Below are 24029 nucleotides of genomic sequence, written 5' to 3'. Positions count from 1 at the left end.
CGTATCAATTAGACGGATGCAAGCACTTAGGGGAATTCTTTTCGACTTTTTTTCTTTTTTTTTGGTTGGCGTTTTGAAATTGTTAGTCGGATATTTGAAGACGAATATTATAGTTCAATATTGTACAATATTGATACTATTTTTAAGATTCTTGGATGGAAAAAGAAAATATTTGGAGCGTGTTTCGATGCTTTTAGAATATATTTTGAATATTTTTATACAGTATCCGATTTTTATCTTTGATTCAACGGGGGATATCATCGATAATAATTATTTTTAGAAAGGATTTTGTAGTATTTTAAGCATTCTCGGTAATTTTATAGTATTTCTTTTATTCCAAAGAAAATATTTAAACACGCGTACCGATGAAAATGCGATGGATGGTTGAGCGAATGAGAAAAGATAACACAGGGATGCAGCGAGGAATGGAACAGTTGAAAGGATAGAATGGTAAAAAAAAAAAAAAATGGAGAACTCCGTGTGAGCGGCGCAATCGTTGTTGCCTTTTTTTGTAACCATTTGAACGCTTTCCTTGGTATCAATTAAGGGAATGCAGATAATTAACAAGACTCTTTTGTCTTTTTCTTCTTCTTTCCTCCCTTAAGCTCGGTAATTAATGAGAAACAGAGCTCGTGGGGAATTTTAAAATTCTTAATTCACTTGATAGAAATTGAATAATTTATATCAGAAACCCAACTTTTCTGATGCATACACATTCCATCATGGGCAATAACATTCTAACATTTTAATGAAGGGAATAGCACAACTTTAGTCGCACAAGTAGTCGGACTAAAAGTTTAATAATGCAAGTGGTAATGCAGCCTATAATTCCTACAAGTAGTAGCAGAATTTGAAAATTTATGTTTACACGCGTACTATTATTATACCAACACCTTAGACCTCTTTGTGGAATGATTGAATAATTAATCGCGTGAAATTGAATAACTAGAGAGAAAAGACATTTATATTTTCTTTGTATCAATAATAAATCAAACCGATCCTCATTTTCCGCCCTCTTCCATCGTTATCCAAGTAGAGCACACGTCTATTATTATCCACAAACGTAAATATAACGCCTAAAAAATCAAATAAACCAATAATCCCAATGGCACAACTCTGCCAATAACTCGATCAAACTTTACCAGAAAACCAGTAAGGAAAGAATACGTTCGTGGGAGAAAGATTTCGACGAAATTTCCATATCAAAGAGAATAGGCAGGATAGGCTCCCTTGGCCCGCCAAGGCCGTTGTTTATCGAACATTAACGCGACCGTGGATAATTGAAAACGACGGATTTCCCCCGGTTTTTTAATAAGTAGGGTCTCGAAGAAGAAGGTACAAATTATATTTCCATCTCATTTCCCGTATCCGTGTCAAGCGTTCTCGTTCTCGAGACTCGTCGTGTCTCGTCGCCCGTTCAAACAGACAAACTCGGGTTAAATGTTTCTTCGTGCTGCGACGAAAATGCAAGAGGCGAGGTCTGATGGAAAAAATGTTTCCATCAATTTCTCCCCCTTTGAGGATCCTCGAAGGATTCAATCTGAGCTCGCCATTGTGGAGTCGGTAATTTTCGAATTTTCATCACGAGGGCTATACTTTTAATTATCTTTATACAGAAATGAAATCCTTTCCGAACAGTCGACATTTGATCAATGGTTAACTAGTTGTTCAGTCGATTCAGAAATTTATAATCGGAACTCTCGATGGTGAGACATAAAGAAAAGGTATGTGAATACATTTACAAATAAAACTAGTGGAAAAAAAGGAAAAAAATAAAACTTTCGAGAGCATTTTCACAGAGTGAGAGCTTTGCCCCTCAAGTGTATCGTTGGTATGCAAAGGAAAGGAAGATCCAGATGATCGATCAGTGGGCACAGGTGCAAAAATCCTGCTCGCCACCATTTCCACGAGACATCAATCTTTAAAATGGCGCGTTTCGGGCTTGAGGATTCGGGCGTCGAAGAAGGGAGGTCGTAAAACAACTTTCGATTCAGCCTGGATTCTAAAAAGAAGAAAAATGGCCAGAGGCCGAGGGGAACGAGTTCGTAATAACGAAACTCGCTCGAAACGATTCGCTCGAGGCTCGCGTTTTACGTTTATTACGCATTGTTCGACTCGACGAGCGACTCGTTTCACTGCGTTTCTCCCTCCTTTTTTTCTATTTTTTGTTTTAATCTCCCCCTTCTCCCTCTTTTTTTTCTTTTCCATCAATTAAACGAAAGTATGCGCGTGCCACATCACGATGATTCGGTAAATGTGTTCGTTCGATGCTGCATCGGGGTGTGCTGTTTCGTTTCATTGGAACAAGATCGGGGAAATTCTCTAATTGTCGATTTGAAATTTTTTTTAAAAACTTTTAAAATAAATTTCGTCTCTCTTAAAGTTTTAATTTTTATGTTTTAACAAATGTATTTTATCTCTAACGATATTATTTGAATTACTCCATGTAACGAAAAAATTTCTCAAATTCTTGATACAGTTTGCAAGCTTGAAGAATACTTGTCTAATGAGCATTGATTTATTCCTCGATAGGAATAATATTTCTGAAAATTAAATCTGCCCTGTAATAATAACTTTAAGGGAAATTATCGTTCTTAGAACATCTTCGATTATTTTTGCAATTCTTCAGAGACGAGATCGTTCCCTTTGAAATTTATTTCCCTTCCTTTCAACGATTCACAGGGAGATTGGTATCCCTTGTGAAAACAAAAGTGGACAGTGAAAACGTTTACGAGCCAATCTTTTCGATAAATTTTGTGTAAACACAATTTTTGCTCGTTTAATTTATATATTTGTCGAATTGTATTTTATATAACTTTCCGTTATTATTTTTCCTTTAAATTTAATACAAGAAATACAGGAAAATGTAAAGTAGAAGAAAAGAAGAGAAGAGAAAGATATGGAAAGATATAGGAGATTATATAAATTTCTTGAAATATCGAAATATACCGGTTGCGTTTCCATTCTAGAAAGAAAAATTATCGATTTGTAAAAAAGAATTGAAATAAAATTTTAAAATTCAAAAACGCGATAAATAAAGTATTTTCCTTTTTTTGTATCATATTGAAATATTTGTTATATTTTTACCGAGCTTGCATAATTGGCAGAACAATGCACGTTATTTATTTACGTTTCTCAATAGGGCAGGATTTACGTGACTTTTATGCTTAATTTAACCGCTCAGTCCGTAATGAGTTAAACTCCTCTTACCGTAAAATGTTCCCTCAGCTTCCGAACGTGAGCTTCCGGTTTATTATCCGCGGCTTTCATTGCTTTCTTCGTTATTTCTAATTAAAGGAAAGCAAACGATGATGATGTCGTCACGCTTCTTTTTTTTCTTCCTCTTCTTTTAATTACCTAGGATGATGATTGCCACCTTGACATTTTTCAATCTGCTTCATGATTAATATCTTCGATAATTTTATTTTTTTTTGATCTTAAAAAGAATGAGTTAAAGATACGAGGGATTCGATTTGAATAAACTTAAATAGTGGAAGTGAAATTCAACATTTTAAATCCTTGCTTCGTAATAGTAGTAAGATGATCTGGATTAAATTTTCTCCTTTAAATTTTCGATAAAGATAGATAAGATTTGCCTCTAGGGTTAACCTAACAGAAAGGATATTTTCTGTTTATACGATTTATTTATATTTTTCACGAAATTATCGAAAAGATGTTTGCAATATAATTGAAGTGGCCTCCATTAAATTTCTTATTAAACTTTGCGAAGATTCGATAGATTCGTAATTTCTAATTTATCAAAAATGATTCGATGTTTGACGGGCTTCCTGAATTTGTTGAAGTTTCGTCGAACGTATTTCTTTTTCCTCTTTTTTTTTTTTTTAATTCGTCGAATTGTAATTGATTTATTGAAAGGTTTTACAGATTGTGATTCGTTTATTGGGACGCTTTTTTTTGCGTCAGTGGGCTTCAATTATTGGTTTATTGACAGGTTTTGTATTCGGAGTGGAATTTGATTGAAATTAAAGAATTAAATTCATTTGAAGGCAGTTTTTTGGCGATCGTATATAATAATAACGAATAATTCAATATTTTATCGTAAATTTAATATTATGCAAATTGAATATTTTTATTTGTTGTAACTTTATTTGTTAACAAAAAAGGAACGAAGCAAATTCCAGTTCCAGTTTTCTTTAATCTTAAAGCAATAAAATTTTATCTTCCCCGCGTAAAAAAAAATCCAATGAAACACGATATTGTCTTTCTTATCTCAGAAATAATACGCAACTAAATAACGTATTTAAAAAATATATTTTTTTAAATAAGATCGGACACTTTTCAATTATCGATATCTTCAGTAACTTTAAAAATTGGTCGAACTATTCATAATATAAATTATGAACATAATATTAATTATTCATCCTGTTCCTATTATTATAAATTATAAATATTAATTGTGAGTTAACCGAAAAATGACGAATAATTCAAAAGAAAAACTTCCACGGAAACGACGAAACGATAAACACTTTATCACTTTTAAATATCGAGTTGCTTCAAAAAAAAAAAAAAAGAAAAATAAAAAGAAAGAAAGAAAGAAAGAAAATTCATTTTCTCACGCAAAACAAGTAGCAATGCTCAATAATTCCGCAACAGTTTCATTTGTCCCGGTTATTCTTCCCTGAAAATGACATTTTTTTCGGTACACGAACGAGGAAGTGTATGTGCTTCGTGTACATTGTTTCCAATTTTTCGCGCGCGTAGAATCCCTCCTCCCTTCCCCTCTCCTCCTCCTGCCAAATATATCGCTGGGAATTAATTGAAACACGGTAATAAAACAAGCGGCAACGCACGGTACACGGTGTTTAAAATCGATCCTGTTAACCACGAGACACGTTACGTCGAGAATCAGCTCGTTCGATAATCGTTCGAGTGATTTGGATTTGAAATGAAAAAAAAAAAAAAAAAGAAATGGAAATGAGATTTCCTTTTTTTCCAGCTCGGATTTTTCTTTTTCTCGTTTGTATTAATGATCTAATTTCCTGAATTTAGATCCTCTATTTCTTTTCTTTATCAATAATCGTAATTTTTTATTAACAGGAAATTTGATAGGGAGATGGCGAATAGCGTATCGAAAGCTTACAACAACTTAATTATTCGACTAGTAATCACCGCGTTATTTTTAATCCCGTTTAACCTCGATTATTGCGTTATTTTGGGTGCAATTTTCGAGATATTAGGTATCGCTAAACGATCAATTCTGTTCGATATTCCTGTGAAAATAAACACTCTTCCAATTAATGCAATCCTCCCTGTGCAACTATCTCGAAATCCGAACCCTTACTTTGATTCTAGAAATTACAAGTTAAATTGTTTAGAACAATAATCCGCGATATTGGAAACAATTTTTCGTGATAATCTTTTTCTTTTTCTTTTGCAATGCGATTATATAAAGATTTTTAAAAGAAACGAAGACAAATGTACCCCTTGTTTTTTAAATGAAATATGTATCTGTGAGGATGTGTTATTGGGATTTTTCCTTTTTCTTTTTAAATTAGAAAATTTATTCGCAAAATTAATTAATTTATTTGAAATTGGTGACACATCGAGCGCATTATACGAATATCTACGTAATAATATCGGTAAACATTGAATTATCGTTTTATATGAAATAACATTATTTTCATTCATAATTGAAGCAACATTAAATATAACAATTCGCAATAATAAATATCATTAATTACTCTCTGTTATTTTAATCTACTTATTTACATTTTTATTCGTAATTAAATCTTTCTAGTTTCCATCGAAACTTTTTAACAAAATAATTGATAAATTTCCACAACGATCTCCTAGCTATCGTTCAACAATTCATCAGAAACATCCATCCAAAACGATCCCCTCGCTACTCGACTAATTACTCCACTGCGAAAATCATAACTGCCATTCCTCTAATTACACCAATCTTTCCTCGAAATTTCTATACGTGGAAAACGAAACTTAGAAGAGAAAATGCTTTCGAGCGCTCCTCCTCTATATTCTTTCTTTCTAAAAAGAAACTCCGCCGTCATAGCGGAGAAACAATGCTTCTAACTCTTTCGATCTCGTTCGATAACGATTTACAATAGGATTTCATGGATCGAGAGAATTTTCTCAAAGCGCGTGGATGATTGAAATGATTGCACTTATGAATCTTAGATCGAAGTAGATCAATTATTTTAGGCTGTTCGACGAGCATTGTTTTATCGTAGGAAAATTTTGAAATGTTCTTTCCACTTTTAAAATTCTCTGAAATTTAATTTTTTGATATATCAAGCGAATACTCTTCTGAAAGATCTCTATAATTGTACAAAGATTGATTATGATACATATAAAGTTTAAAGTGATGATTAATTTAATTTGTTTTATGGCCACAAAGTGGAAAACACTTCGACATGCTTAATTGGTCTTAATTTCCCGGTTTCAAACAGGATTTTATCATGCGTAGTCACGTCTAGTAAATTTATAACTCTTCCTCAGTTTTGTTTTATTCGTCATATTGATTAATCTGTTTATTCTCATCTCGGTGAAGATGGCTAGTCATTTTAAATCGATGGAGTTGTCGAATTTGTATTTGTGTGGAGTGGATGGACTAGCGGTTTAAGTGACGAAGATTGATGATGGCGAGTATCGAGTTGACGGATAATATACGTATTTACAGGGTCATGAAACTGATATCTGTGTAATCTTTGAACTACAATATGCCTGGAATGATCAAAAAAAAAAAATTATTTTAATTTTCATATATTCAATGAATAAAAAATATATCCATCTCTGTTTATCTAAATTTAATCATCCTAAATGAAACTTTCTAAATTCTCGCTACTTTAAATCCTAAAACTCTTACCAATTCTAAAAAAATATCTCTTACTTACAAAAATTATATTAATTATAAATATTTCCAAATTCTCAAACGCTCGCGATACCTTAAATCTCTAACCAATTGATAAAAAAATATCTCTTAATATCTTTCCAAATCCCAAATTCCCAAAATCCATCTTAGATCCAAAGACAGATCCTCGCGAGTCAAAACAATTTTTCCCAATTACACAAAAACGAATCGTTTATTTCCCTTTAAACGCGTCCCTTTCTCCAGGATCCACGCGATATTCCAGTGGATCGCAAACGGAAGTCTCGCTCGGTTATTTATTCAAGAATCGCTTACACGATTTCGCACTCGGACCGTTAATTGCTCCCGTTTCCCCCATCCGCATACGCAAGCGTATTTTATACCCGTTTCGGTTACCACGAACTGCGAGGATTGCTTCAACCCCTGTCGAAAACTTGCCCTCGAATAATCCCGATATTTCGGGGTGCCGTTAATCCTGATTATCGTTTCATTGTCCGCGCAAACGAATTGAATACGCGGTCATTTTCGCCGACCTAATTGACCGAGTTGTGACACGCGTCGATCAAGTGGAATTGGTACGTCACGCGTCAGACGCGATCGACTCGTTGCTCGTTGATGTACATCACTCGACTGTTGTCGTTCCACGCCTCGATCACAGTTGGATCACCGCGCGTAAAAGGGAATTACGATTGTCGGATTTCCCCGTCCAATCACCGTTGAGAGAGAGAGAGGATCGTCGTATCGTAAGGAGAGATTAAATATTTTTGTTAAGTTTTTTTTCTTCTTATCGTCGATTCATTTGTGACGAATTCGTTGGGATCTGGGGGGAAAAGTTAAAGGAAAGTATACACACGTATGTTTTTTATTTTTTAATTGTACGAATCGAGCAGTTGTAGTGGAAGGGAAAATTAAAAGTAGACGTGAAGTTTGAATTATAAAAGTAGTTGAAAAAAGTGCAGCAGTGTATGAATGTTGTAGAAGGTGAGCTGGAAATATATGTTATCATAGAGCTAAAGGGGAATTTTTAAGGAAGAAAATTTAAATTGGATGGTTTTTAATTATTGGTCCAGGTGTAAATACGATGGGAATTATTATTATTCTGAATATCTACGTGGAAGCGAATGTTGGAATTTTTTTAGTTATCGTTAGTTATGGAAAGGGACGATGGACAAAAGTTGCACGATTCGACGTGGTTTCAAGGAATATTACATTGCATATCGTAACGGTTTGAATTTCTTACGTATATATTTTACAATCTTCTATCTATCACGGATAAAACTCGCAGTACGATCTCTTTCTATCACGTGACTTGATTTATTTTTTTTCATATGTTTCGAATCTTATTTAGAATCATATTTCTAAATGTTTGATTTTAAACCAATATTATTAATCCATATAATATTCTCTTCACTGTTGTATTATAACATCATTGACTCATGCTTCATAAAAATGAATCTGAAACTCGAATCTTGTCTCGTATATTTCAAATATTAATATCTTGCCCAAAAAATTTTTTTTCCAAGATACTTTCCGAGTATAAATTTTTTAAAAGTGAAACGTGACCAGAAACGAAACGAAACGAAACGAAACGAAACGAAACGAAATCTTTAAATTTATTGAGATAAAATATAAAACAAAAAGAAAAAATTTATTCGTTTACGTTTATCGATTCAATTTTTATTAGGTCTCGTTTGCACGAGCATAAATTAAAGCTCACACGAGTATTATTAAATAACGAAGAGACCGTTCAATAGAATTTCCTTTCCAACTTCGTAACTTGTTTTAAAAAGACGTAATTGTTTACACTCGCCATTGTATCAAGATTGTACTCCTTAGAATATAAATAGATTCGTGATTCGTGTACATGGAACACCGTGTACAATAGGAACGTCCAATACTATGCACAATCGCGAGTGATTCGCAAACATCCATCGTACTTGGTGGATGGAATAGCCGGCTCCTTGGTGAATAATTCGTCAACCATTTCAACCAACATTATGGCAATATTGGTCGAACCTCATACAAAATGATCCTTAATATTGCTGTAGGATAACATTGGATAACGTTGAATTCACGGAGTAAACTTGCAACACGATTGCTATATTTGTATAGTTTTATTTGTTGGGTTCTTGTCGTTATTTAAAAAAAAAAAAAAGTAATATTCCAAATATTCGATATTGGAATTCATTCTGAAAATATTTCTCGATCTTTAGATAGGTTTGAACGCTATAAGAAATTCGATGATCATTAAGTGATTTTCAAATTGAACGATAATTTATGCAGAGTTTCAAAAGATAATCTCGAATCCTCTTATTGTAATTGATGATCCTCAAATGACTTTAACGATTTAACTTAATATTACTTCGATTAATCTTGTGAATTACGGAGGAAATATTATAAGAAAACTTTAGAAAGGTTAAACTTGTATAATACCTTATATTATATATTTCTACTTATTAAGCATTGTAATTTGTGTTGTAACAGTTGGAAAATGCAAATGAAGAAATCGTGAAATTTGCATACATTTTAATATAAATTCCAGTATCTTTATATTATATCGTGCTCGAGGGGATAAAGAAGTTCCTGTCCTAAAGAATATTTTTCATTCTTAAACAATGGAAAAAAAAATTATAGAAATAAAAATAAAATATATCGTTCAATATCGCACGACAAATATATTTTATTTAATCTCGCCTTATGAAGAACATCTGTTTCCATGGCAACGTACTCTTCTTCAAATGCGCTTTTAACATAAGAAAGCAACACGTGGCAAGAAAGCTATTTTTCCTTCGTTTACGTTTAAGCTCTGAGGAAACAAAATTTATGAGGATACTTGAGAAGAATAGATAGTATGTTATTATCTATATGTAATATAACATAGTATATATATATAAAAATATATATACATATTTCGCTGTAAAATAATTTTTACTCTTATTCTGTTTTCTTTCTTGTAATGAAATTTATTTTCTTCTGAAAACGAATATGCTACGTTATACGATATACAAAATGTAGTAATTTATATCGCGAGGAACATCGTTTCTTAAAATTAGAATAAGCTTAAGAAATGATGTAAAAGATGTAAAAGGTTGAAAATAAAGACATAAAATTCTTATATTTTACTGTTGTTATATTTACATTGTAAAATGTAACGTTAGTAATTTATATTCGATTTTTACAAAATTTTTAAACGAAAATTAAGAAATGTTAATTGACATTTTTAAAAAATAACCTTCATTTATAAATGAAAAATTCAATGATATAAAGTGCCCTATGAAACCTTGAAAAAAAAAAGATTTTTAAAAATACATGTACAATTATTATTCCTTTGTTCTTAAAAATTCGAAAATTCTTTAAGGGAGCAAAATTAAAAAAAATACTTCATTCGATATTTTATCAAAATTTCAATGAAGTTTTACAATGTATATATTTTTCTCTCTCTTAAATCTAGAAAATAGAAACTTAACACAGTATTATAATGTACAATTAATAACAATTTAATCAACAATTTAATCAACAATTTAATCAAATTGAGACCAGAACAACACTTCCGGTATCATATATTCCATACAAATGATCATGAATTTATCATCACACGCAGCACTGTTAAATGACACGTTTATTTTCCTCATTATGTGCAAATAAATTTCATTTCTAGCCATTTAACGTTATTTAATCCCTTCATATTTATGGACTATCCGGTATCTCATGACGTAATATCGTTCATAGATATATTTCATTTTTCCTTTAAAATACAAAACATCTCGTATATCTGCACAAATTTGTTAATAATCCTCTTTATTTTGACGAAGCAAACGTAGAATATTTTTATAAACCAATAAAATTTTCTCTTTTTTTTTTCGTTCAAATCATATCGAGTTCATATTGAAAATTAATCAGAAAAAAAAAACATCTCGTCGAAAACATCGAACGCAAAAAAACTACGAGAAATTCATCTGAGAAAATGAGTTCAAGTGTTAACATTATGCTAATATTATATTTTCTTAAATACTTTTTAATTTTTTTCTTTTTTTTGAAATAAAACAATAAGTTTTACAGACAGATCGAAAATTAAAGATGCAAGATATATCCTGGTATACATTGCAGCAAGGAAATTGCGACGTGAGATATATAACGAAACTAAACTCACATTATGTAAATAGTATTTCTTCTCTTTGATAATTTTTCTTTCGCATGAAATGATGGAGAGTCGTCGAAAATTAAAGATGCAAGATATGTCATCGCGCGAAGAAAATTACATCGCGAGTTACCATTTAGTCCATCAAATGCGATACAACAGAGGTTTATATAATAATATAAAAAAAAAAAAGACAGATTTTTTTCGAAAGAAATGCAAAATATAATCGATGTCTATCGCAATTCATTAATCGATTAACTTTTTACTCTCATATGAGACATAATTAAGGTACTTGAAATGCACCAAAAAAGAAAGAGATAGATAGATAGATAGAGATAGAGATAGAAAGAGAGAGAGAGAGAGAGAGAGAGAGAGAGAGAGAGAGAGAGAGAGAGAAGAGAGAAAGAGCACAACTGACACAGTAATTATTCCTACTCGCAATTAGACGAGATTCATAACCATCGACACAGTGTGTGTATGCGTGTATGTATCAGAACATTGGACGAGAGTTGGCTACAGGTGGTCCCGGGCAAATCAATATTGTTCGGGTGTATTCGTGAATACGTGAGTTGCCTGAATGCCCCTCGCAACACGCAGCCCCTGAAACCCACCCATGATCATGATATTGCACGTTCTAAGCAGTACCTCGTCTTATATGTATCCATTGGTTCTGGATGGATATTGGGATTGTGATGTAATTAAAAAATTTTAGAGGATTGGAGCATTTCTGATGATAAATATTGTGCGAGAGAGTATAAATGGAAAGAAGAATTATATTTATGTACATTTAAGATGTTATTGCGCTGTGGATAAAGCGTGAACTTATTGCTGGTATTATCATTTGAAGACTGAAGATGGAAAGATATTATGGAAATTTTATGGAGATATTAGAATGTAACTTAATTTAAATTTAGTTTGATATTATTAATTAACGAAGAAAAGAGTTTTATATTATGTAAAAAAATAAAATCTAGAAGATTAGATATTTAGTATTTAGTATTTTTTCTTAAGCTCTTTTGGTATGAACCTGAATTTTTATTTGTATTATATTATTTGTATTATTGTATTATGTATATATTTATATAAGTTAATATAAGTATTATATGGACAATCTCTATAACTGTTATATGATTAAAAATACTATTGATGGAATTATTGATGGAGTTATTGATGGATGAAAATCTAATTAATTTAATGAATATGTGTTAAATATTTGTTTTATCATGTCTTGTGGCGTATAACATGAAATCAGATATCAGTACTTACTTTCTAATCAAAAATTACAACAAAGACTACTTCCATAACTATCATTATCAATGAATAATAAATAATAGAAATACTGATACTGGCGAAACAATACTATTCATGTTATTCACATCACCAACTTTATAAAAAACTGTAAATAAATTTTTATATTCAAATCAGTTCACGTTTTAACCACACTGTAACAAATAATCTCACTGCAAAATCAAATATTCCATTTGTTACTGATATTTTTTCAATAGAAACTAGTCTCTAAATAGAAAGAAATACGAATTCTAAACTAAATTATACATACGTACATTTTGATTAGAAAGATTTGGCACTGATGTAAATTGGACACGAAATCAAGCAGAAGTGGATAAGAATCGGCGTGTAATTACATTAAAACTAAATGAACCTGATTCGAATATCACATTGACACATCACATGAGTTATCAGAGTCCTCGTCAACCTCTTCTTCGAGGAGATATTCCGGATAACCAAGTGCAAGTACGTCCTGTCGCGATAATTCCTGCAGATATGGATAGAATGATATCAGTTTGTATTGACTGATACACTCGACTACCCATTCGTGGACGATTGATATGGCATGAACCATTCTATACCATTCTATGAGAAAGAAAGAAAGAAAAAAAAAAGAAAAACAAAAATTTTAAATCATTATTATACAATTGTACTATACTATTTGGAGAAATATTGAATAAGTTTTGTGATCAGGAATATTATTATTTGATCTAATCTTTTTCAAAAATTATTCAAATATATTGGTAAATAAAAATGAAAGATTTTTAACAAAAAATAATAATAAAATATGGAGGACTTCACTTGCTATATTTCTTATGTAATTTATAATTTATTTATATAAAGAAAAATTCTGAATGGATAAATTGTGAAATAAATTACTAAATTTAAGAGAAATTGATATCTAATATCTAATACAAGCATAGAGCATAAAATCTTAAGAATCGTGATAATCATTCCCAATACTTCCCAATCCTTCGATGATGATAGCCTATTCATCTAATAATAGGCAAATATTTGTGAGTGTTAATTAATTCAAGAATAAAAAGAATAACTAACAATATTTAGTAATATGAAAATAATATTTTTAATCACTGAAATAATTTATCCCTTTTAATTATAATTATGAGCAATTTAAAGAATAACTTACTTATAATTTCGTATTCGTACATGTCCGCCTGGATCATGATGATTCTCAATCGACTTTTTTCAGCGGCTAGAGCAGATAGAGACTGGACCACAATGGCACCAGTAGCGCGTAGCATGTCCTGAAAAGAGAAGATATCTCTAAAACTTGGCTGGTATTCAAGTTGAAGTAATATAGCAAGATTGGATGGCGGGGACAACATAAATAGAAGCGTTTTTTATCAGATCAGAGTTTCGCGAGTTGTTCAAAAATAGTAAGATAAAATTTGATCCAAAGGTGTTTTGCTTCGAATTGGAAATAAAAGTTTCATCTTAGTTATATTTTTTAATATTGTAATATTGAATATGAAGGATATACCAAATAACTGGACTTTATAATTCAATTCTGTTATTGAATTAAAAGCAGTCATGTTTGGATTAAATTTAAATTAGACTATCTAATTTTAGAATATTTAATTTTAATCTTTGATTGATGTTATTGGGTCAGAGACCTACACCAGTCTTATTACACAAGATATTCAATTTTAGAATTAAATTAATAGCATTCTATTTTTAAGTGTATTCTACGTGACAAAATACAGACAAAATACACATTTGAAATCGAGTTAAAATTAAAATTCCTCAAGTATATTACATTTAGATATAATTCCTTATTTCTTTCTTACGTTGATCTTTTTATGTCAATTTGACGTTACATTTCAATCTAAAAATTAAATATTTCTTTAGTCATCCCAATTTAAAAAAAATTCCAACTCAAATAAGAGATTAACGACTAAATGAAACAACTTGAAATCCTTGTAAATCTGTCACGCTGTGAAAAGATCACTACAAAATATCTTGCAAGAATCCACCTACCTGATACTGTTGCACGGAAACATTATCATAAGGTCCATTGCAGAAAAACACGAATCCAGTGAATAGATCTTTCTCTCTGAGCCGTGACCTTCGAGGGCCAGCCTCAAGAGTTCTGGAGTCTACAACCTCGTACGGTTCCTCGTTCACCAACCTATTCTCCTTCAACGAATTGATCACCCAATCGAAGCCCACGATCCATTTTTTATGGGCTACTCCCTGCAGATATTTCAAAGTCTTGTTAGCGCTATTGTCTTTGTCCGCTTTCACTATCACGTGTGTCACTTCCTGATCAAATTGCTGTCTGTATTTCACGTTCACTTTTTGCGCCAATGTCTTCACTTGCTCTATTTCGGATAATACCAGACCGCTGCACACGAAACAAAGCTTCTGCGTATTCCTTTGGGAGGAAATATCGTTCCTTTCAACGATTTCGTGTTGAACAATGCTTCTCTGATCGTTGTTCCTTTGACTAGTGATTTGAACGTTACTTTCTTGGTCACTGTTCCTCTGATCGCTTCTTTGCATAGCGTTTTGAAGATCGCTTCTCTGGATATTGATCCTCTGCTCGATACTTGTTCGAGTGATATTCTGAACATTGCTTCTCTGAGAAGCACTTTTCTGACTACCGATTCTCTGAACAATGTTCTTCGTTTGTTTGCTGTTGGACTGTTCGTTCATGACAGAAATTCGCTTTGCGATGCCGGTTATGTTTTTGAATTGCTGTACTTTAGGGGTGCTTTGATGGAGTGGTTGGATATTGGTCATCGAGCCTGGAGTGCTAGCCAGGTTGCTTCCGGTGGTCATGATCGATGATGGTGTTCTGACGTAGGCTGACTTTTCGATGGTCTTCGAAATCGATGGCAAACTCTCTCTCGGCGAATTGATTGCTTCTAATCTGGAAAGTGAAAATGGAAAATGGGTGATGAAGGAAAGGAGTTTCATTGTACAAAATGATATTTTACAGAAAAATTTATTACATTGAGAATTTAAAATCGTGAAAACGTTTAATATTCTAATTATAGATCTCTTTGAAGAAATTTGGAATCGACGCTGTAATCTTCGAGTAATTGGAGAAAATTTGTTTAAATTTTTGACGAGATTTGGTAAAAAAAAACGCGTTTACATTTTGATTAATGAACTTAATTAAATGAATAATATGCCTCTCAAAACTTAAAGAAGTTAAAGAAGAATAGACGTTACGAGAGACTCCCGTTACTTACTTTTTCCTCTTTGCTTTAGGAGTGTTCTCAACAATGTCGTCTTCTTCACCCGAGTGTTCAACGTCCTGGATATTCTAAAGCATGGAATGAGTTTTTGAGAATGCAGAATCTTGTTTATCCCGTAATTGGCGGAATGAATAGTGACGATGATAAGTTATCGGTTAAAAACACAACAGGTATGATATTAAGTGAAAAATTTTTCTAAACATTTTGAATTATTTAAAAGCAAAGTTACCGAGTCGAGAAAGGGTTAAGAGAGTTATTTAAGAGAGTTCACAGAAAAAGTTTAGTAGACAGAGACATTGTTACAACGCAAAGAAAGAGATCTCATAAAACTTTGGATAGCTTCCATACCGACTTTTTAAATTTTTTTCTTTACAATCTAAAGAAAACTTTATCTTGTCTGCAGCAAATCTTTTTGAATTTTGTTTATTGAATTATGATTCTTTATTAATATTTTCTACGCAAATAATTTTTAAATGCGCGACAATTTTTAAAATTTCATTAGAAAATGTACTTTTATTCTACTTAATTTTTAAAAGTTTTTGTTATATCATAAAAAAAAAAAAAATTATTCGGATTTATGGTAAGTCTAGAATAATAATATTCTATGTAAGATTTAAAATGATTAATACAAATGATTAATAAAATACTTTCCAACATTAATCACAAATTAAATATTTTACATCTAATATAAAATTAACAAAAAATGTTTGCAAATTAACCTTTTCATTCTCTCTTGAACATTCTTTATTCTTCTTTAAGCTTTTTGGGGTCCTCTGTTCCTTATTTAAAGTATCATTAGAATGTTTGGAAGGTTTACCAAACAGATCTTCTTCGAATTGTTTAATCATCAAATCATCTTGCGTGACGGCCATCAAAGAATCATACTCGTACATATCTTTAACCATCGAACTATTCGCACTGTTATTTATTTGGAACCTCTTATCAGACGAAGTCATTGGATTCTCTATCAATGTCCTCGTCGATTCTTTACTACACGATTCGACTCTCATTTTTTCCTGAAACCTATCCTTCCTCCAACTCTTATTACTCACATTTACACATACTGGATCTTCATCGTTGCCATTGTCACTACCGGACACGTCCATTTTGTTCCTGTTTTCTTTATCAGAACCGTTATGAGGAATCTCGTTATTCCACGATCGAATTTTTTCGCTGCACTGTTTAGATTTTCTCTCGCAATCGTTCTTCCCCTCCATATATTCTTCCCTTCTAGATTTGTCCCCCTTTCCATCATCAGAATCGGCAATCAGATCTGCCGTATTCACATTCGCAATGATTTCGTCGAAGTTGTCATGCATCAGACTGTCCGCCGTCTTCGCGTTCTCTTGTCGTTGTTTCTCCTTAAATACCATCGTTCCGTTCCGTACATTCTGCACTTTGTCTATTACCGCGCAAAAATCAGGGGAGTCCTCGTCGACAGCTAGCGCCATCCTGTCCTCCAAGTTCTTCGTCCAATTGGAATTCGATTTCTCCTTTCCAAATTTCTCAACCACCAGGTCTGAAACATTGTTTTTGTTGGTGTGTGGACGGCTTGTTGTTCACCGATTTATCGCGATCTGAGAAAAGGAGAAGATCGATAATCGTAGGCTTCCTCCCCGATTTCCACCATTTTTCGATATTTATTCGTGGAGATCGAAAGTTGTGAACGACTTTTCCCCTACGCGTATATATAATCGTAGCTCGAGTTTTCAAGATTATATTTGGAAAAAGAAGAGGGACGCGAAATCTTGGACTCGATAACGAAAAATCGTGAGAAATCGGGGAGGAAGCCCCCCTTCTAAATAATTACCCAAAGATTTGGTCGAAAAATTAGACGCGCTCGAATCGAGAGCATCTCGAGCTCGCTCCAGTTTCCCTTTCTTCTTACACCTCTCGTCGAGTTTTCCATCGTTGCACCAATTGCTCACAATCGCGTTCAAGTCTGTTTCGTCGGCGGAATCGAAGGAGGCGGTACGTTTTCTCTTTTCGGTTTTCGGAGAGGCGTCAGAACCATCGTTACCGTTGCCGTCCAAGAAAGCAAAGTCCGTAGATTCAGATTCCGAACTGTCCAGCAACACGATCCTGTTGTACACCTTTTCTCGTACCTTCTTCTCGTAAGTTTTCACCGTGTCCCGATCCGAATTCTCGCCTGTTCGGATAAGCTCGGTATCCCTGCTGCTCGGGTTCGGCGATCGTTTCTCCTTACTTTTCCTCGATAAATTTTTCATCTCGGGCGTCGTAGTTCTGATACACGTGGCCTGCGACGACAGACTGTGGGTCGAATCATCATCCTCTCTCTCCAAACTCTCCTTCGCCCCCTTCTCGTGAAAAAATGTCCTCTGATTCCCGATCGAGCATTTCCTCTTTTCGATCGACGCGCAACCGGAATTGCATTGCGGCGAAATACACGCGAAAGACGATTTGTCTCCTTTCCTTTTCCTTCTCGCTGGCTCGGGCTCGGCCTCGTTCAGTTTTTGGGTTTGAAGAGTGTCTATCGGAGGCGAGGAAGAGAGGAGTCGTGCCGGGGGACAATCTTTCGATGGCGATGGCATTCTCACTGTGTCCTTGCACGACGAATCGGTTTTAGAAATCGAAGATTTCGATGGCTCATCGTCCGAGGATACCAAGAGCACGTCCACGTCGTAGGATTTATTCGCGTTGCCGATCGGACGAGGGATAATTTCCTCGCAAATTCGCCCGCCAGCCACATCCTCCACCTGATTCTCAGATACAGTTCGATCGTCGACTTTCACCTTCGATTTCATCCGTTCCTTCGCGACATTTTTAACGTTCCCGCTGCTACTTGTTATCGATCCTGTACTCGTTCCACTCTTGATCTCTTGTTCAAGCCTCGCGTTGCAACACATGGCGACGAGATCGCGCGATTTATGCGCGTGCAAACCGGAATAATAACTCGTCTCCTTCTCGGTTGCGCCCAAATAAAAGAACGGGACGCGCTTCTTTATCCTCCTCTCGTTGCCTCGCTTGTAAAATTTCCCCAGCTTCTTAAACGTGACCAGGGACTTATTACGCTTCTTGTCCCCCATTCTTCTGCCCGCGTAATCGTTCGACGCTAAATTTCTCTCTCGTTCCTCACCCGTGCTTTTTCGCTTCCCTCTTCCGGTTATTCCGTCCACGTTCCCTACGTCAACGTCTTCCTTGTCAATCTGACGATTCAAGTCTCGCCTGACGGCGTTCAATCGCGAGCCAACGTCCGAGTTGGAGGTGTTATTCGATTTCGAATCCTCGCTCTGCCTTTTCAACGACAACCTCTTACGACTAGGCGTAGAACGACCTGCCTCGTCCGCTCGCTCATTTGTCGAGATTGGCAAGCTTCGCTTAACCGATTCGTCAACCAGATTCGCTCGATCTTGGTCATCGTGTGATTCTTCCGGTATCATTTGGGAAAATATCTTGGAACGATCGTGAACAGGCGTGTTGAACACCTCCATCTGTCTCTCCGTTTCCTCTTCCTCCTCCTCTCCCTCGACGCCTTCAATTCGACCATTCTCATCCGAGACACCGATGATCGCGTTCATCTGACAGGTGTTCAAATTCCGGATGCGTATCTTGCCATCCCCCTCCAACGTGACGAAGGACGACTCGTCAGACGGCTGGACTATCGATCTCTCTCTATCCTCTCCCTCAACGCCGTCGTAACGAGTCGCCCCCAAGCTGTTCTCGCATTCGAGCAATTCTTCGTCCACGTTCGATTTTTCGCACTTACTCCCCCCTCGCCTATCGCTCGACGATCCGACCTCCTCCTCTCTGTCCACCTCGCCCATCGATCGACGTTTCTCGATACTCACGTCCAAACACTTTAATCTCTTCCTCTTTGCGCGCATCTCCTTGCCGAACTTGGCAACCGAGGACCAGTTCCTCTGCATAGCGGACAACATGTCGCAAGGAGACGTTCTCTGGACCTCGATGAACTTCTCCTCGCTCTTCCCCTTCCCATCGTCGCTCGACTTAACAGTTTTAGACTTGGTATCTGGCTTCGTGTCCACTCTCGACGAGCAATTTCCCACGTTTATTCCGGACTTTTTATCGTTCTCGTCGTCCCTCGAACAACCCTCCGGAATCTCTTTGCCCGTCGATCGATCCCCATCACTTTTATCGCACGCCGTTGATGGTTCGAGGTCCGGATCCACGTTCGTGTCTGTTATCCTCTTGCTAGGGGCATCGTTCTCGGAGACGGACATGGTCAGTGTATCGTCCAGGTCGGAATCCACGTGCTCCACCTTTACGACTACGTCAGGATCGAAATTCTCGTTCTCCGGCAAAGTGTCCAGCCAGCTGTACACTTTGTCCTCTAACGATTTCTCGCCAGAGCAATCGTTCGACGCCTCCAACGGCTCTATGCCGGAGAGGCCGCATCTCGACAGGTATCTCGTCATGCTGTTGCTTTCCTTAGCCACGATTTTCTTCTTCTGCGTGAACTTTCTCCCCCCCTTTTTCCTTTTGCCTTTTACATTATTATTGCCGGTCGGTTGTGCCTTTTGACGGGTGTCGTTCGCGTAAGAGCAGCTTGGTTTTATCAGATCCTCGGTGTTGTTCGACGAGGTCTCGCACATGTTTAATACTGATAAATGAGTCACTACTGAAAAAAAGATAGGTCGAATTGAATAAAGTATATTTATATTGGTATCTCGAAACGGAGAGAGGATCGATGCTGTTTATGTGGTTGTGAAGCAAAAGATTGTGATAAAAGTTTTATCAGAGTGCGAAGTGGTGCTGTGAATTTCAAGTTTGAGATATCTTCTTTTTTTTTTAAATAAAAATTGAAACGTTTAAAACTTTCAATTATACATAATGATAAAAGTTTATGCAAAGTAAAGAGTGGGATGTTTTGGATTTTTATCACGACAATGTTAATTTTTAACACAGAGATTTTTATTAAATTTATCAAAGACACCGTTGAATTTTAATTATGATCCTAGACAGGAACGAAATTTTGATAAAGCTGTCATCAAAGCATTTCCCTCTGAAAATTTATCTGCGAAATTAGAGAAAATTTCAAGAATTAATTTACCAGCTTTGTATATCTAAAACATAGCTGTATATGTATATGTCTCTTGGAATCTCTTTCCAAACCAGCAAAGTCCATAGTTAGTTTCAAGGGGGTTTGTTTGGCTTTACGGAAACTCGAGCACGCGTATTTGTGCGTCTATGTGGCGGAGAATGTAAGCACGAGAATGCATCTGGGAAAAGTCAGACTTGAGAGTGTGCCACAGCGAAGAACATTTGAAAATTGACCCGTGTCTCGCGAAACGAAAGACCATACCTGTTAATTTACCAGCGAGAAGTCGAGAAAGATGTTAATTTGCATGTAAACGCGCTAATACTACCTGTCTAATTGAATCTGGTCGAATAATTTTGAAATAGTTACGTCTTTTTCTGCAGAAGAATTCACGCAATTTCGAGAATGAATATTATAAAAAATTTTTAGAAATCTAATTATTTCTGATTTAATTAATAAATCATCTTGGATCGAAGATTGAATGATGTAAAAGTTAAATATATACAAAAAGAAGAAGAAGAAAAAAGAAAATTTAGATAAAATGTCAGAGCGATAAAATTCGGTAAATTTTGTTCGATCGTATTCAAGAACGTAAACACAAAGTGCTCGTAAAACATTGAAGTTTTGAATACCACGAAGAAGAGATACGATACCGAAGAACATTGGGATTTAAATTTTTAAAATCTTTGGTATCTACGCTAGAAACGGATAGTTGACCCGAGCGAGCATGATGTTATGGCAGCATGTACCAGTACATGTACTTTAAGAATCATGTTTTTCTTAAGATGTAGAGAAAAAGTTTATCGCGAATATATGTTAGTTCCTTTTAAACGTATTGCTTCATGCTGAGATATTTATTGCCTCTCCTCGATATTTCTTCCTACTCCCAAGTTTTTCGAAGCCTATACCGATTTTAATTTCATCGAACAATTTCCCACGATCAGAGAAAATATTACGTTTGATTTTCTACAATCCGTAATTTAATATCATAAAAGAAATGAAAACACGAGGTTATTTTGTATTTTTAATGTAATTATAATGCGATTAAATCATTTTCAATTGTAAAATATTTTTAAGAATTAATATTCTATAAATAGATAAATTGATAATGATATTCATAATGGCATAATGATATAGTGAATCATTTATACATGATATAAATGAGCAAAAAATATAAAGATACAGAAATATGTGAATTTCAAGTCAAATACTGCGTTTTATATTACACAGAAAAAGTTTTATAAAGAAAACTGATAACTTTTTTATTGTACAACAATTTTTTAAAATGAAAAAAAATATATTTAAAAAATTATATTAATATCTCTGCTACGAATTTCATTTGTATTTATAATATAAGAATTTTGTATAAAAAAATATTTAAAATATACCATTATAAAAATATTGGATGTAATATTCTTGCACAAATGTATTTCATATCAATTCATATTTATAATATTAATTTGTCAAAATAAATATCTTCAATTTAATTACATTTTTTTTCATATCTTTAGAAACACATATATAAAATTTTCTATAGCGTTTTTATTATTAAATAATTATTGTATTTTTCTTAAAAAAATTAAAATTTTCATAAAATTTTTATATCTAATAATATTTATTAAATGTTTATTTTATTAATAAAGCGTAATTTTACTTACTATCGATGCCTGAATCTAACTGAATTGCTTCAATTATATTCTGTAATTGTTTGATATATATCGCCGTGTTCTCATCTTTTGAAATATTGCGACGTTGTATGGTACAATTACACAATGGACAGAGCGCATTTTTATTTTGTATCACTGTTTGAATACATATACGACAGAATCGATGTCCGCAATGTGTTTTTACCGGATCTGATATTGTTTGTAAACTAAAATACATATAAAAAAGAAAAGAATAAATAGATTAGATTATAGATAGATGAAAAGATATAGATTAAATATAGATTAGATATAGATTAGATAAATAGATTAGAAGAATTATACATTATATACATAATTACATATACATCATTACATAAATAGATTTCAAATATTATTTGTTAAATGTTAAACGCTAAATAATTATCAATAATAAAATAAATCTTACACTGATTGATATTAGCTGAATTTATTTATATATATTATAATGTATAATTTGGAATAATATATAATAGAAATACAAGAATCTCAAAGAAAATATGCAAATACGTTCTAGATAATTTAGCAAAGTTTGCGATAACTTTTGAATTTTTATATTTAAAGCATAAATTATATTTTGTAGACATTAAAAAATAAAATCAATCAAATGAAAAAATTAAAATATTCATTTCATTAAATAAAAAAAAAAAAGATTAAAATCTATTCAGTTTGTATATCATTTAATATTATTTAATTTTATTTTATATAATTTTTACCTATCTTTTACAGAATATCTTTATTAGAACATTCTGTATATCATAACACAGTTATTATAACATTGGCTATCAAATTTAATCAGTGATATATATTATTTTATCTTTCTAATGAATAATAACTAAATTTTATGCGATATTTCTTTTTAATATAAAAATAAAAATGTAAAAATAAAAGATTTGACATTGATATTGATGCGAACATATAATACGATCTATAAGAGAAATATGAACAAAATGCATAATCATTTTATTTCATTTATTGATCATTTACATTGATTTTATTTATTTATTAATTATAACTTTTTATTGGAAATATAACAAAAGTATACTATATTATATGTGTATTGCTATACACATGATGAAAGATCAATAATAATCAGAAATTGAAGTAAATTTAAAAGTAATAAATTATTTCAATATTCTTATATATAACATAAAGTTTTTAATTTATATAACTAATAGGAAAAGGAAAATGCATATAAATAAAAATAAGAAATAGAATTTATAAAATTAATGAAGTAAATAAATTATGTATTTCATTTGAAGCTAAATAAAATAAATTATTCAAACTTAACCTATACTCATAACTTTTCAAGATAAATTAATTTCAATATAAATTGATAAAAGTCATGTTTTAAATTTATATTTTATTATATATATTTTATAAATCTTTGTACATTAATTATATCTTACCAAATTGTACATTGTAAACATTTTTGCATATTTCTGATTACTTTTGACAGTTTGTCAGCAACAGAAAACACTTGCTCCATTGTTTTTCACTTTATTACAAATGTCACATTGCGAGTATTTATTATAATCGATTAAATTCACTTTCTAAAACATCATATAAACGCGGGAATTATATTAAACTTTGCACTCACATTTCACTATTGTTACAAACAATCACAGGACCATCAACAGGTTTTAAAGACTTATTTAACCACGCGTTTGAAGTGGCGTTGTGATCGATCAGTCGATATATAAATCTCGTATAATACATTTTATAATTTAAATTTTAAACCAAAAATTTTAAACAATAATTAATAAAAATCATGAAAATATATACAATCTGATGAATTTTATGGTTTAAAAAAATAATATCTTATATTTAT

At 33.0% G+C, this 24029-nt stretch overlaps 2 protein-coding genes across 7 annotated transcripts in view; one reads left to right on the top strand and one right to left on the bottom strand.

The window, feature by feature from the left end:
- Nucleotides 1–24029, top strand: part of LOC108003884 (keratin, type I cytoskeletal 10-like) — a 65838-nt gene that overhangs the window by 31105 nt on the left and 10704 nt on the right. The gene's annotated exons all lie outside the window — the stretch shown is intronic.
- LOC108003844 (uncharacterized) lies at nt 9960–23862 on the bottom strand. Of its 5 annotated transcripts, none has more exons than XM_062079163.1 (9): nt 23608–23862; nt 22175–22389; nt 17307–20096; nt 16216–17015; nt 15491–15564; nt 14271–15165; nt 13420–13537; nt 12629–12857; nt 9960–11585 (listed from the first exon to the last, which is right to left on the bottom strand). In XM_062079163.1, exons 1-8 carry the CDS (start codon nt 23685–23687, stop codon nt 12658–12660), a joined length of 5172 nt encoding a protein of 1723 aa, XP_061935147.1. In that variant the 5' UTR covers nt 23688–23862; the 3' UTR covers nt 9960–11585; nt 12629–12657. The 5 variants fall into 5 exon arrangements, with proteins under 5 accessions (XP_061935147.1, XP_016921875.2, XP_061935148.1 ...); XM_017066386.3 differs by having other exon boundaries at nt 12646–12857; XM_062079164.1 differs by having other exon boundaries at nt 12646–12857; nt 17307–20093; nt 23608–23857.

Source organism: Apis cerana, linkage group LG9, assembly GCF_029169275.1.
Source record: "Apis cerana isolate GH-2021 linkage group LG9, AcerK_1.0, whole genome shotgun sequence".
In the NCBI taxonomy this organism is placed as follows: Eukaryota; Metazoa; Arthropoda; class Insecta; order Hymenoptera; family Apidae; genus Apis; species Apis cerana.
This window is presented reverse-complemented; position numbering and strand designations above follow the sequence as displayed.

Excerpts from the sequence above, each read along its gene's own strand:
- LOC108003844 (XM_017066377.3), bottom strand. The coding sequence starts at position 23,687 with ATGGAGCAAGTGTTTTCTGTTGCTGACAAACTGTCAAAAGTAATCAGA. Across the intron at positions 20,097-22,174 it reads GTTAGATTCAGGCATCGATA|TAGTGACTCATTTATCAGTA; the intron begins GTAAGTAAAATT and ends TCTTTTTTTCAG. Across the intron at positions 12,858-13,419 it reads GTACGAATACGAAATTATAA|AATGGTATAGAATGGTTCAT; the intron begins GTAAGTTATTCT and ends TCTTTCTCATAG.